The sequence below is a fragment of the Mustela putorius genome, unplaced genomic scaffold (genome assembly GCF_011764305.1).
Source record: "Mustela putorius furo isolate JIRA1106 unplaced genomic scaffold, ASM1176430v1.1 tig00537227_pilon_pilon_pilon, whole genome shotgun sequence".
Classification (NCBI taxonomy): domain Eukaryota; kingdom Metazoa; phylum Chordata; class Mammalia; order Carnivora; family Mustelidae; genus Mustela; species Mustela putorius.
The window spans coordinates 30,157,357-30,170,459 of NW_025422368.1; the positions used below are offsets into that span (position 1 = coordinate 30,157,357).

The 13,103-nt window shown below is 35.8% G+C and overlaps 1 protein-coding gene across 2 annotated transcripts in view; it reads right to left on the reverse strand.

Annotated features, from left to right (window-relative positions):
* The window catches only part of PIK3C2G (phosphatidylinositol-4-phosphate 3-kinase catalytic subunit type 2 gamma), a 354,996-nt gene that overhangs the window by 38,702 nt on the left and 303,191 nt on the right, over nt 1–13,103 (reverse strand). For both annotated transcript variants that reach the window (XM_004755743.3, XM_004755744.3), the window contains exon 30: nt 2,986–3,061. In XM_004755743.3, the coding sequence (XP_004755800.1) occupies nt 2,986–3,061 (76 nt within the window). The remainder of the gene's footprint in view (nt 1–2,985; nt 3,062–13,103) is intronic.

The following is a 13,103-nucleotide window of genomic DNA, read 5'->3' on the forward strand; positions in this document are numbered from 1 at the left end:
AAGATTTTTTTCTAGATGATACTTCAAGAGAACTCTAGTGGTGGGGAGTGAATTCATTGTGCCAGGACATTGCTACAGGAAGTGGTAAGTGTGGGAGTAGTAGCATGATTTGGGGTTTTAATTTCTTCTCTTTTGTCCAAGCTACCATGACAAGCCACCACGGTAGAGAATATAAATGTGTCTTCCATTGTTCTTTCTATCGTCAATAATTTATTCAGTAATTATTGATGGAGAATCTAGACACCGAGTTAAGCCCTGGGGATACAATGATGAGCAATATGGACATGGATTATGTCTTCACGGATTTCTAGTCTACAAAGACACTCATGAGCCATAAACATCATTGCAGTAATTTTGAAAAGAAAAAAAAATTTTAGGAGTATATAGCAAAGACAAATAAGATGAGAGCTGAAGGATGCAATATATATATATATATATATATATATATATATATATATATATGAAGGTAGAATAGGGTCAAGTGGTCTAGGCAGAGAAAGGTGCATCTGTTAGGTGCTGAGGTGCTTGTCTCAGTTGAGGAACTGGAAAAACACAAGAATCAAGATAGGGAAGAGCCTGCTATTAAGGCTGGAAGGGGAAATTGGGGGATGCCATCATGAAGATTTCGGTCTTTGTCATAAGGGCAGGGGTAGCTACATAATTTCAGAGGCTCGGTGATATGAAAATGAAAATATGGGATTCCTTTTACAAAAATTATTAAGAAATTATGACAGTTGAGTATTAAACCAAATGCAGGACCTTTCTAAGCACTGTGCTTAGTGTCACTGCACTGGTCACAAGCCCATGACATTGGCCTACCTAACAGCAAAGAGAAACCAAGGGAAAGTGTGAAGTACAGAGGAGTGATGACTGGATTGGCAGTTTAAAAAGTTATATTGTTCTACCAACGCAAGTTTAGTTGGTGAGTAAAGGCAGAGGAATATTAATATCCCTCAGATCCTGGATTATAGATTATTACTAATATTATCTTCGCAAGGCATGTGCTTAGATACATAGTTATCTAGAATCTACTCAATTTGTTAGTAGAAGCAGTAAATATGGTAAAGTCTGAGATTTTTGCTTAAGGTCATCCTATGTCAACCAATATTTTAACACACTTGAATAATTTTTTCCTCTAATCATTTAACAATAGAAGCAGAAAGTTTCAACTAACTGACAATAATATTGCTTAAAATAAATCATGTTCTTTCTTGTTTATGAAAAAAGTATGAAGAACTTGGAAGTTTGGAAAAGAAAATAATTTAAATACAAGGAGGACCAATGTCCTGCTCATCCTTGTTTGTTGTAGTGATTTGCATATTCTGTTTAGAAGATGTGTTCTATTGTTTTAAAACAATAGGCTATATTTCATATGCAACCAGATATTGAGAATCAAGTCTTTTGTCCACCACCATTCTGCCAAAACAAGTCTTGAATATTGTATGCTGTAGTAAGCAATAAGTGAAGAAGAAAAAATTCAAATAACCATTTTATTTTTTACAATAACAATCCTAATTTTGTGTGTGCTTATGAATTTCAAATACCTTACAGAGAAATAATACTATCACAAAACTAAAAAATTGATAGTGATCCACAGTTTTAATTTTTCAGTACATAGAGAATCAAACTTCTTTAAGGACTTTGATGACAGAACAGAGGTCAACCTATTACTTTTTAAAATGTCTGACAACTCAAGAAATCAGTAACCTTATTTTTTTAAAAATCTGATTAATTCAAATTTATAAATGTTAATGGTAAAAAATAACCCCAGCTTTTAAAAAAAATACCCCAAGTATTTTTAGAAAGAAGACATTTGTTAAATATTTGTGTACTATGACAATAAAAAGGAAATATTTTTTGTGGATATCGTTCTTCTTTAGACACATGCTATAAATCACAAGGACTTTATTTACTTATTAATGTTTATGGTTTGGCTATATAAACAAAGTGTCTTAGAGAGTGATACCAAATGAGTAAAACGTAGGAGGATGAAAGAGGTACAATCCTCCTATATTAATTTGGAGCTTGTGAGTGCAGAGCAGTGCATAGTGGGGAAGTGAGTCGTCAGTTTAAAGTTACTTCAGTTTAACAGAAGAGGAGGCAGACACACACATAAATATACAACTTAATAAGCGATTACACTATTCAACTTGATCTGATTGGATAGAACCATGCACCTAAGGTTAGGAAACCACAGTGGCAGATAGGAGCAGAGGCGATAAGTCGATGGGCCTCATCTTAAAGGCAAAGAATCAGAAGGAGGATATGGATAAAATAGACTTGGAGTTGCAAAGGAGACGGGGGTGAGGTCTAGCAAATTACGGGACTGCAAGTCTTGCGTGAGATAAAAACTAGTCTCAGTATTGGATAACTACTGGCAATGGAATTTTATTATGAATGCTTAAAATTGATGGGACATTCAGAGAGAGTCCCTTCCAACTTAGGAGAAATACTAGAAAAGTTAATTAGAACTAACACACATTTGACAGAGAAAGGGTGGGTAATTGTGCTGGGCTAGTTTGGGATCCAGTTAATAAAAAGAAGACTTCATGAGGGAGGCAGAGTAATTACTGACCTTTAAAAGATAAGAGTGAAGCTGCGAGATAATTCATAATCATTATTATTGCCTAATATTTATTTTTGTTGTTTCCTAAGCTGTTGAGTAAACTGAAAGACCTACCTGCAGGGGGAAAACAGGAACTTTGTCTCTGAAATGCAATTCCACCTCAAAGTACAATTAACTGAAATGAATTAATAGTGTGACATCATGTAGTTATTATAATTGGACAAAAATACATTGGTTCAATTTAACTTGAACATTTTCTAAGGGGTTAAAAATCTTTGGAAATAGTTAGAAAAGACCCTTAAAGCTTATTCTTTAAAGAGTATAATTTGAAAGTTGAAAATAATATTGTTGTGATATTTTTTGCACAATTATATAGAAACTCAAAAATTGTACATAATAATACTGATAACATTACTTGCCTAGGTCCACAAGCGATGATTCTTCAATTGTTTGTTGCACAGGCTCAGAGAGAAAAAAACTAAGCACACAATCACTCTGAAAAATAAGACAAAGTATAATGTTTCTTCATATCTTATATTTATTTATTGCTCCTATTCCTGTGATGGGGGGATGGGCCCCAATCTAATATGACTGGTGTCTTTAGAAAAAGGGGAAGTTGAGACACATTCAAGTAGGAAAGACAATGTGAAGAGACACAGGCCAACGATGATCTTTTGTAAGTCAAGGAGAGAGGCATGGAATGACTTTTTCTGTCACAATTATCAGAAAGAACCAACCTTGTGGACACCTTGATTTCAGACTTTGAGATTCCAAAAATGGGAGACAATGTATTTCTGTTGTTTAAGTCACCTAGTGTGTGGTACTTTGTTAAGGAAGCCCGAACTAACTAACACAGCACCCAGTGGTGATCCCTACATCTATGACCGGGATTCTAGTCCTTCCTTCTCAGGAACCTTGTGGAATATCTCAGTCTATACTTCAGTAGACTTACCTTCTTCCTTTCTTTCTCATCAACATAAAGTAGTCTCTTCATTAACAACTAACAAACAGAAGAGTCAAACCACAGAAAGTGTACTCACACATGAACAATACCTTCTCCCAAATGCCCTTTTCAAACCCTGTGTTATTTCCCACCTCTTTGACAAATCTTGAGTTGCCAACATTCATACGGCTTCAACTTCTTCAATTTCTACTCTATGATTTATAACACTCAGTTTTCTGCCACAAACTGTCATCCAAAAATGTTCTTACCATTATTTTTTTTTAAGATTTTATTTATTTATTTGACAGAGAGAGAGAGAGAGATCACATGTGGCAGAGAGGCAGGCAGAGAGAGGGCGAAGCAGGCTCCCCGCTGAGCAGAGAGCCTCGTGCAGGGCTCCATGCCAGGCCCCTGAGATCATGACCTGAGCTGAAGGCAGAGGCTTAACACACTGAGCCACCCAGGCACCCCTCTTACCATTATTTTTAACAACTTTTACTTTTCAAATGTCTTTTTTCCCCCCCTCCAAATCCAGTGGGGGATTTTCTTGGCCTTTAGATAGCTGTTCCATTTTTAGTGAGAAACTCTCTTTCATTTGCTTTTATGATACTAAGTTCTCCCAGTTTTGCTCTATCTGTCCCACCATCTCTCTCTCTCTATCTTTTTGAACTGTTTTTCCTCAGGCTCCTTTTCTTTTGCTTGTAATATAAGTTCTAGTGTTCCTCATTTCCAGGCCATTTCTCTAATTACTGACCCATTCTTTCTGCGTGATGTTATCCCTTTTGGTGGCTTCTATAATGATGTACAAATCTAAACCTTAATCCCAAATCTGTCTCCTCAGCCTCAGCCTGCTATTTCATAATACCTGTTTGTTGGCTTCCTTGACTATTTGAAAGACAATTAAAACTGAAAAGTGCACCAATAAATGCATCTTCTTTGCCCTCAAATTGCTACTTCTTCTCATGTCCAGACTCAAAATAGGGTGTATCTTTTTAGACTCTCTGTTCTCCCTTACTCTACACGTAATATTTATTGCTAAGTCTTACTGACTCTAATTCTTAAATATCGCAACCATCCATTTTCTTCCTTTCAGGTATGCTTCTGACTTCCAGCATCATTACTTCTCACCCAAATTACAGCAGAGTGTTTCTCTAAGCCTTATCCTGTTACCCTTTGATTCAGTCTATTCTCCATTTAATTGTCAAACTGATCTTTCAAAGTAAAAATCTAACAGTTAACGGCTTAAAATCTGGCAGTGGCTCCCCATTGCTCTTAAGAAATAGGTCAACTGCTTCACAAGGCTTGTATGACCTTCCTTGATTGGGATAATGCTCATTTTCCCTCTTCATCTCTCAGCATTTATCCTCCAGTTATTTTATGCTTAACTATGGCTGAATTATATTTATTTCCTCAAGTGTGTTATGCTCTCTCACCTCCTTATCTTTCTACACATTCCATTATCCATCCTTTCCACTTCTATCCACCCATTTGCCCAAGGTTTGTCACCTGTTTTCTTTCCTATTCCTTTAGTTTAGTCAATAAGGTATCAAGAGGGATTGTCATTTATTCACTCATATCTAATATAGTATTTTTGCTCAAAAGATATTTCTTAACCAGAATTGAGATCTCTCTTTAGATATAGAATACATTGCTTTTCTAATACAAATATTCTTATCTATGTAGCAATTTTATACATCGTAAATTAATTAATTACCAATTTTGATCTCTATGTATTGATCTCTTGTGAGCTTGCTTAATAAGACTCTATCCTCAAGAAATGTATCCATATTCAAGATGCTGACTAAACCAAGTTTTCTTATTTTGAAAGCTTGAAGAGAAACTTAAGACTGTGCAGAATTTGTTGAAGAAAATTTGACCTTCTTTGGCCTTTTGACAACTTGTCAATTATTCTTCTCTGGCAACATTTTGGCCTCACCACCCAATGGTTATTAAACTTCAATAGAAGGCAGAATATCTTCCCAATTAGTATCTGAAATGTCACCACCAGCTAATTATTCCCTAGTGTTTACACTGTCATATCCTCATTTGTAATTCCGGGTGTGGGTGACATACTAAATAGTAATTCCTTAATGTAACAAGATTGTTTTCATTCTTGAGGAGAAACATGATTCAGCGTCAAGGGAGGCAGAAATCAAAGAAAGGGATGAAGAGGATAGGAAAAGTAATGCTGCTGGATCTTAAAATAATTGATTTTAAAATTTTCTCTGACTTGACTTTACTTATAGGCATGTCTCCTTCTGCTTTTTAGCACATTGCACCACTGGGTAGTTTGAGTTATAGAAATGTCAGTAGCTACAATTGTTCTTACTGATAACTTAGATCAATGTTCTCAACTGGGTTTGTAGTGACTCCTAAGCAATGTGGCTATATTTAGCTCTGTAAGTTGTATACTGAGCAACTTTACAGGTGCCATTTTTACATGCACTGCAAGTGTAATCCTACTTAACAGTATTGCCCATATGTAGGGCTGGCAGATATAGCAAATAAAAAGAGAGGCTGTCCATGCAGTATTCATAACATACTTATTCTATTTTTTTCCTTTCACTGTATTTTATATATATTTGTATTATTTTCTTTTTTCTTTAAAAATAATATTTTATTTTTTTTCCAGTGTTCCAAAATGCATTGTTTATGCACCACACCCACATATGGTACATAAACAACATACTTATTCTAAAAAAAATTTATCTCAAATTCAAATTTAACTGGATGGCCTGCATTTTTTCTCACTACCCTACAATATGAAGTGTCTAGAAAATGTGTGAGCACACTTTTGGTTGTCTCAGAGGATACAACTGGCAATTAATGGGCAAGACCACTTATCCTAAATGTCCTGCAATACACTTGGGAGATTCTTACGTTACGAGGAATGTTGCTTTCCCGCTTAATCCTTCAAAAGGTAATCATTTCCCAGGTTAAAAAAAAAAAAAAACAAACACTCTGGATTTAATTACCTTATTCCAGAAGTGGGAAAACTGAATACTAGATAGCATAAGTGATTCACTGATTGTAACTAGTACCAAAAAAAAAAAAAAAAAAAAAAAAAAAGCCCCCAAACAAAGAGTGGTAGAGAGTAGTCAATAAGCCCAGGACCACCTATGTTACTATTGCCAATGGCCTACAGATGTGAAGAATGCATATGGGGGACAGGTAGGAGATGTGGGTAGAGAGAATTCTGTAGAAGTCCTAGAAAATGGTAAGGCTACACAAGCTTGAAACTACTGTGACCTGTTGATGAATTTTAAGCAGAAAAGCATCACAATTAGATATTTTTAGAAATATGACAGTGTAGCATTGTGGAGGAAGGGAGAAAAACAGCAGCCAGTTTAGGAGAATATCATCAGTAAAATTCCTCATATGCTCAATATATTGTATTTTCTGAGCATTCCATTCTGATTTCCCACTAAATCTCTAAAATGGCATTTGTGTTCTTTCTCATTCTATTTATAATCCCAGTGCTGGTTGTGAGGTAGGTCTCCTCTTTGCATCTCCTTGGTCTTCTAACCTCCCTTTGTTCTTTTTTATAAAAATACTCTGCTTTGAAGATCGTGTCTGCTGACTATCCTGCCCTCCTCACTTGCTGTTTCACCTGTCTACTGATCTTTAGGTCACTGATCTTCACTCCTTGAACATTTTCCACCTTGGAACATTGTATTGTCTTCAATAGTTCTTGTCATAATTCATACTAATTCATACTTATTTTAATATTCACATAAATTATCCTCCCCTGTGGTTACCTTCTTTATTTTTGAACTCTTCTCATCCATTGATTTTGTTCTGCATCCCACTCAGTCACTCACTCCTATTCCCTTGATCTTGATCAGTGAAGAAAGCTCTCTCATTAACCTTGATTTCTAGCTGCTTAGTCTACTATCACCATCTTCTTCCTTTCCAGCTCATTCCCTCTAGTTATACAACTCAAACAATCTGTTGACTCTAAGACCTTTTCACTGGCCTTACTCATTTCATATTCTCATGTTCCTTCTTGGACAATTTGGATCTCATGATTGATACTAATAATTCCATTGCATATTTCTTTCAACTTGGTTGGCCCTCTCTCCTTTTATTTTATTATATATTTGTCAGTAACCCAACCTGGGTTATGCTCTGCCAACTCTGCAACTGCAGCAGGCCTGCTGAATGTTCCTGGAGAAAAGCATTCAACCAACCACACTTTGTTGGTCTTACTATCACCTCATGCCCACTACCCTCAAGTTGGTTTTTAAGATTTTCTGGAAAGCTATATGTGTCAGTAGTCCATTTATTCCTCTATTCATCTACAGGTCTATTTAATAACTTATCCTTGCTCCCCAACATGCCCACACACTTTCCCTCTCTTTCAGTCTTCTCAAGGCTGTCTCCTTATTGACAGAAAAAATGGAAAAGAATTTCTATAAGCTTCCACCAGCACACCTGTTATCTTACCTCATTTCTGTCCTTTTCTCTATTACATGGATGTAATTAAAGCACTATCTGTGCTTTAATCTGAGATGAATTTGGGCACTAGATCCCATGCTCTGCTCTCTACTCAAAGTCAACATTTTGGTCTCTGGTTAAGTTCTCATTTCTTTCATTATCAATTTTTGCTTCTTTGGTGGATATTCCTGGCAGCATACATACATGCTATGACTTAGTTCAATAAACAAAATTCCTGACCTACATTTCCCTGCACACTATCCCTTTCCTGTTCATCCTTAGAGCAAAGTCTCTTCAAGGATAATTCTCTACTTTCTATCCCAAATTCCTCTTTTCATATTCTCTTTTGAACCTGTTCTAATCAAGGTTTTGTTCCTAACACTTCCATCAAACTGTTCTTATTAGATTCACTAATAATATGCCTTTCGCTAAATCCAGTGGCCAATTCCCAAATTTTGCCCCATCAGTAGTATTTGAAATGGCTGATTTTTCCTTCTTTAAAATGGGTTTTTCTCTTCAATTCTAGGCACAAGATACTTCTGGTCTCCAACAAGTTGCTTTTTCTCAGCCTCTTTTGTTGATTCTCTCCCATCCTCTCAACTTTTAAAATTGGTATGTTGCATGGTCTAGCCCTCAGATCTCTTCTCTTTTATATTCATGTTTCATCTTAAATAATCTCATCCAATCTCATGGCTTTGAAAACCAATTATTTGCTGACAACTCCAATATTTTTATTTCCAGCCTCTCTTTTTCCCTCAGCTCAAGACATTCAATTTTCCACTTGACATCTCTAATTAGAAATTTCATATGGAACTCACACTTAGTATACTTTGATCTAAACTCCTGTTTGGGGGCACCTGGGTGGCTCAGTGGGTTCAAGCCTCTGCCTTCGGGCTCAGGGTCATGATCCCAGGGTCATGATCCCAGGGTCCTGGGATTGAGCCCTGCGTTGAGCTGAGCTCTCTGCTCAGCAGGGAGCCTGCTTCCTCCTCTCCCTCTCTGCCTGCCTCTCCGCCTACTTGTGATCTCTCTCTCTGTCAAATAAACAATAAAAAAAAAATTAAAATCTTTAAACTCCTGTTTGCCCCCACTCTCTATTGACCTCCTATAGTTTTCTCCATCACAGCAAATACTTAACCAATATTAGCTTGTATGGCCATAATAGTGGGTTAGTGATTGCCACTTATCTTGACCCATCAGTGCCCATGCCTTAATGCTTGTCAAATATCTGGAACATCCCTCCTATATGGAACATTATATATTTAGTGAATAAATTAATAAAGTTTGGGATTTGTTCAGGGACTCTAAAGTTACTGGTCTTTGATATATTAATGGTTCCAGTAACTGGATTAGGCTATATTGAATGCTTTAGGAGGTTACTATATATATTTTTAGAGCAGATGTTTATCTAATAATGGTTTTAAAATATTTAATGTACTTTAAAGTTACAAATGCAGTCTACACAGAGCAAATTTGAAAGCCAATTAAAAAATTTTAAAATTAAAGTCTCTATCATCTTATATTTTGCTAAATTCAGAAATCTTATTAATATGTTGTTTATCAATTATATTAAAAGCCATTTGCAATTTAAAATGATTGATTTTTGAGAAAGTTGATCAATTCAAAGTTGCTGAAAACTTCAGTGTTTTTCCTATATCATATAAACATATTCTTGCTCTCAAAGACTACAGAGACTTATAGTATTTGCAAAGATCAGAAGTAATATAACACTGAGATCAATTTTTTCTCACTTTAAAATAACACATTAAGTATTCCCATTTATTAACTGGCTAGCCAACATCTAGAATTGGCTGCAAGATTTAGTTTCAGTGAGTTAAAACAATAAGCTAAATCTATCTCAAACACTGTGAAAGGCTGTAAAAAATGTGAATTTAAAAATGAATTCCCATAAGAGTTTTAAATCACAGTTGAATAGTAATTCTGTTTTATTGCCTTTTTCATAAAGCAGCTTGTCAGAATGTCCAGTCTTTAATGTAGTTCAACACACTGTATTTGTACTGGAGTTACATAGAAGAATGACACTGTGAAGAACGGTGAACTTCTAAAGAATCTTTTACAATTCTGATTCTAAAATGTCATCAGTACACTTCACTAGACTCTGAAAAATAATCTTGGTTTTACTGATGGTAGACATGTGACATTTATCCTGCCTGCACTGTAATCTCAGCCGGCTCCAAAAAAGAAAAGAGCAATGTAGTGACAAATGTAGTAATTAACATCTGGGTTTAGCAAGTGGGGAACAAGAAACATATGTTCACTATTAAGATAGGATTTACCCATTTGGATTTATTTTGACATTTGATTTCTGCTTAAAAAAAATAACATTGCTAAACCATAAGTGATACTATTCCTTATTTTAAGAGGCTTTCAGAAATGAACAGCAATCCCGTGAAGAGCTAGAAATTACAATTAATATGGCTTTAAAATTTTAAAAAACAACAGCTGGTTATATATCTCAGCTGAAGTAAATGTAGATACAGGTGATTTTAGGTACTGCCATCATTTGCTGTAACTTTTTTTTTTTTAAGATTTTATTTATTTATTTGACAGATGGCGATCACAAGTAGGCAGAGAGGCAGGCAGAGATAGAGGAGGAAGCAGGCTCCCCATGGAGCAGAGAGTCTGATGTGGGGTTCAATTCCAGGACCCCAAGATCATGACCTGAGCCAAAGGAAGAGGCTTTAACCCACTGAGCCACTCAGGCACCCCTCATTTGCTATAACTTTATGTTTATATGTTCTTTATTAAGATCTTAGTTAGTTGGCAACACAATTCCACCAAAACAGAGCAAAATTTAAAGCAAAAACAATTCCTTTTATCACAACTATCATTTGTTTGAGGAATGAAATTACAATGAAAGGAAAAAAGTTTCTATTAGCGTGAGAGAAGAAAGTAAAACTAAACAAACAAACAAAAAAATCCCAGGTAGATACAGGACTAGGATGTCTAAACTGATGCTTCCAATCTCATTAGAAGAGATATTGAGGAAGTATGTAATTAGTCTTCATTTATGCCTATTTTCTTTTATCAACAGATTATACGTGTGTGTGTGTGTGTGTGTGTGTGTGTGTGTGTATGTGTGACAGACAGACGGATTTACAAGCATCCCTCTATCTCAGGTGATCTTATGTCATTAGATTAAAGCCCCAAAGACATCTGTCCCACCACTGGACTTTAAAACAGATTTTTTATCTCATTTCCTGGACAAAAAGCAAGAGTGCTTAGAATTGGGAATGATCCTAGAAGGGACTAAGACAGTTGATTTTAACAAGATAAAATGGTCCCATTTTATATTCAAGCTGTGTCTTCTACTTCCTCCCCTCCTTTTCCCATTCATGGCTATACATTTCTTTATGTTCATGAATGTATGCGTTTATAATGGTGATGAGTGCCTTGAGAATAAAGTTTATATGGTATGAATTGAATCTCTTCAAAGCTCTTAATTTAGAGTGTTATACATAGTAATGTTATACATGCCCAATACAAATTAAAAACTCTTGACAAAGTTATGTACCGTGATATAAAATATTTTAAATAGTTACAAATAAATGTACTAAACATATTTTAGTAATAAATGTGCTAATGTGACTAAAAAAGAATATGAGTTTCAGTGTCTAGGCATAGTAGGATTATTTGCTTTTCCTACACTGCCATATGACAAGCAGCTATGAAAGGAGAAAAGTAATTTGTTTTTATATTTATTTATTTATTTATTTGAAGAGGGAGTGAGAGAGAGAGAGGGAGAGAGCACAAGCAGTGGGGAGGAGCAGAGGAGGGAAAGTCTTAAGCCAAGTCTGCACTGAGCACAGAGCCTCATGTGAGGCTTGATATCATAATCTTGAGATCACGACCCTGATATCACGACCAAAACCAAGAGTCGGATGCTTAACCAGTTGGTTAATCATCCAGGCACCCCAAGAAGAAAAATATTTTTGGACACCTGGGTAGCTCAGTTGGTTAAGCGACTGCCTTCAGCTCAGGTCATAATTCTGGAGTCCAAGTGGGGGATCTAATCCTGCTTCAGGCTCCCTGCTCAGAAGGGAGTCAGCTTCTCCCTCTGGCCCTCCCCACCTCATGCTCTCTCACTCTCTCTCTCAAGTAAATAAAATCTTTAAGAAAAAAAGAAAAATATTTTTACATGGGTTTTTCTGGGGCCAGGATGGGAATTATTCTATCCCAGGAATATTCAGCATGAATATGAATTTACTTTAAACCTCTTATTAGAAGAGGAAAGGAAACTTGTGCATGTATAAAAATTTCCCCTAAGTCATTCACATCACTTAAAATAATTAAAATGCTCATGTTACATTCATGACTTTATAGATGTTGGTGTTTATATAGATAACTATGCACATAACTATGTTTACAGGGGAAAACTGTATCAATAATACAAAATTAAAAAAAAATCTTTAAAAAAATCCCTTTACTTTGAAACAACTTATGTGATTTTTAGGTCAATAATGTTTTATTTAGTTAATTTTAAAAAATATTTTACCTATTTATTTGACAGAGAGCAGAAGCAGAGGGAGTGGCAGAAGGGGTGTGAGAAGCAGGCTCCCTGTTGAGCTGGGATCCCGTTGCGGGACTTGACCTCAATACCCTAGGATCATGACCCAAGCCAAAGGCAGATGCTAACTGACTGAGCCACCTGGAAACCCTTATTTAGTGAATCTTCAAATAAGTTTTCATTTCCAGTATATAAAAAGACTGCATCAGGGAAGTGTCCACCAACAGATGGAGACACTGAAGTATTCACCATGATTAATCCATTTGAAGATAATTGAAAACTGACCACATTATGCATTACACACAAAGAACTTGGATGATTAGGCAGGTCACACTGCTTATTAATGCTAATCAGCATCTGATGATATCGCTGTCAAATTATTATTGTTCTATTACCGTGTAATCCATATAATGAGTAATTATATCAAGTCCCACAAAGTTCCTTAGGAATAAGGGGGGAAAGCCAATGTACGAAGTTATGAAAGTCTTTATGGGGCCACTGGCACCTATCTACATAGACAGACTATTGACAAGGACTGTACACTCCTTAGGGCAGTGCTCACATCTGATTTAGCTTTTGACTTTCTAAAATAGAATTTCTCAAATCTGGCTGTGCATCGAAATCACTTA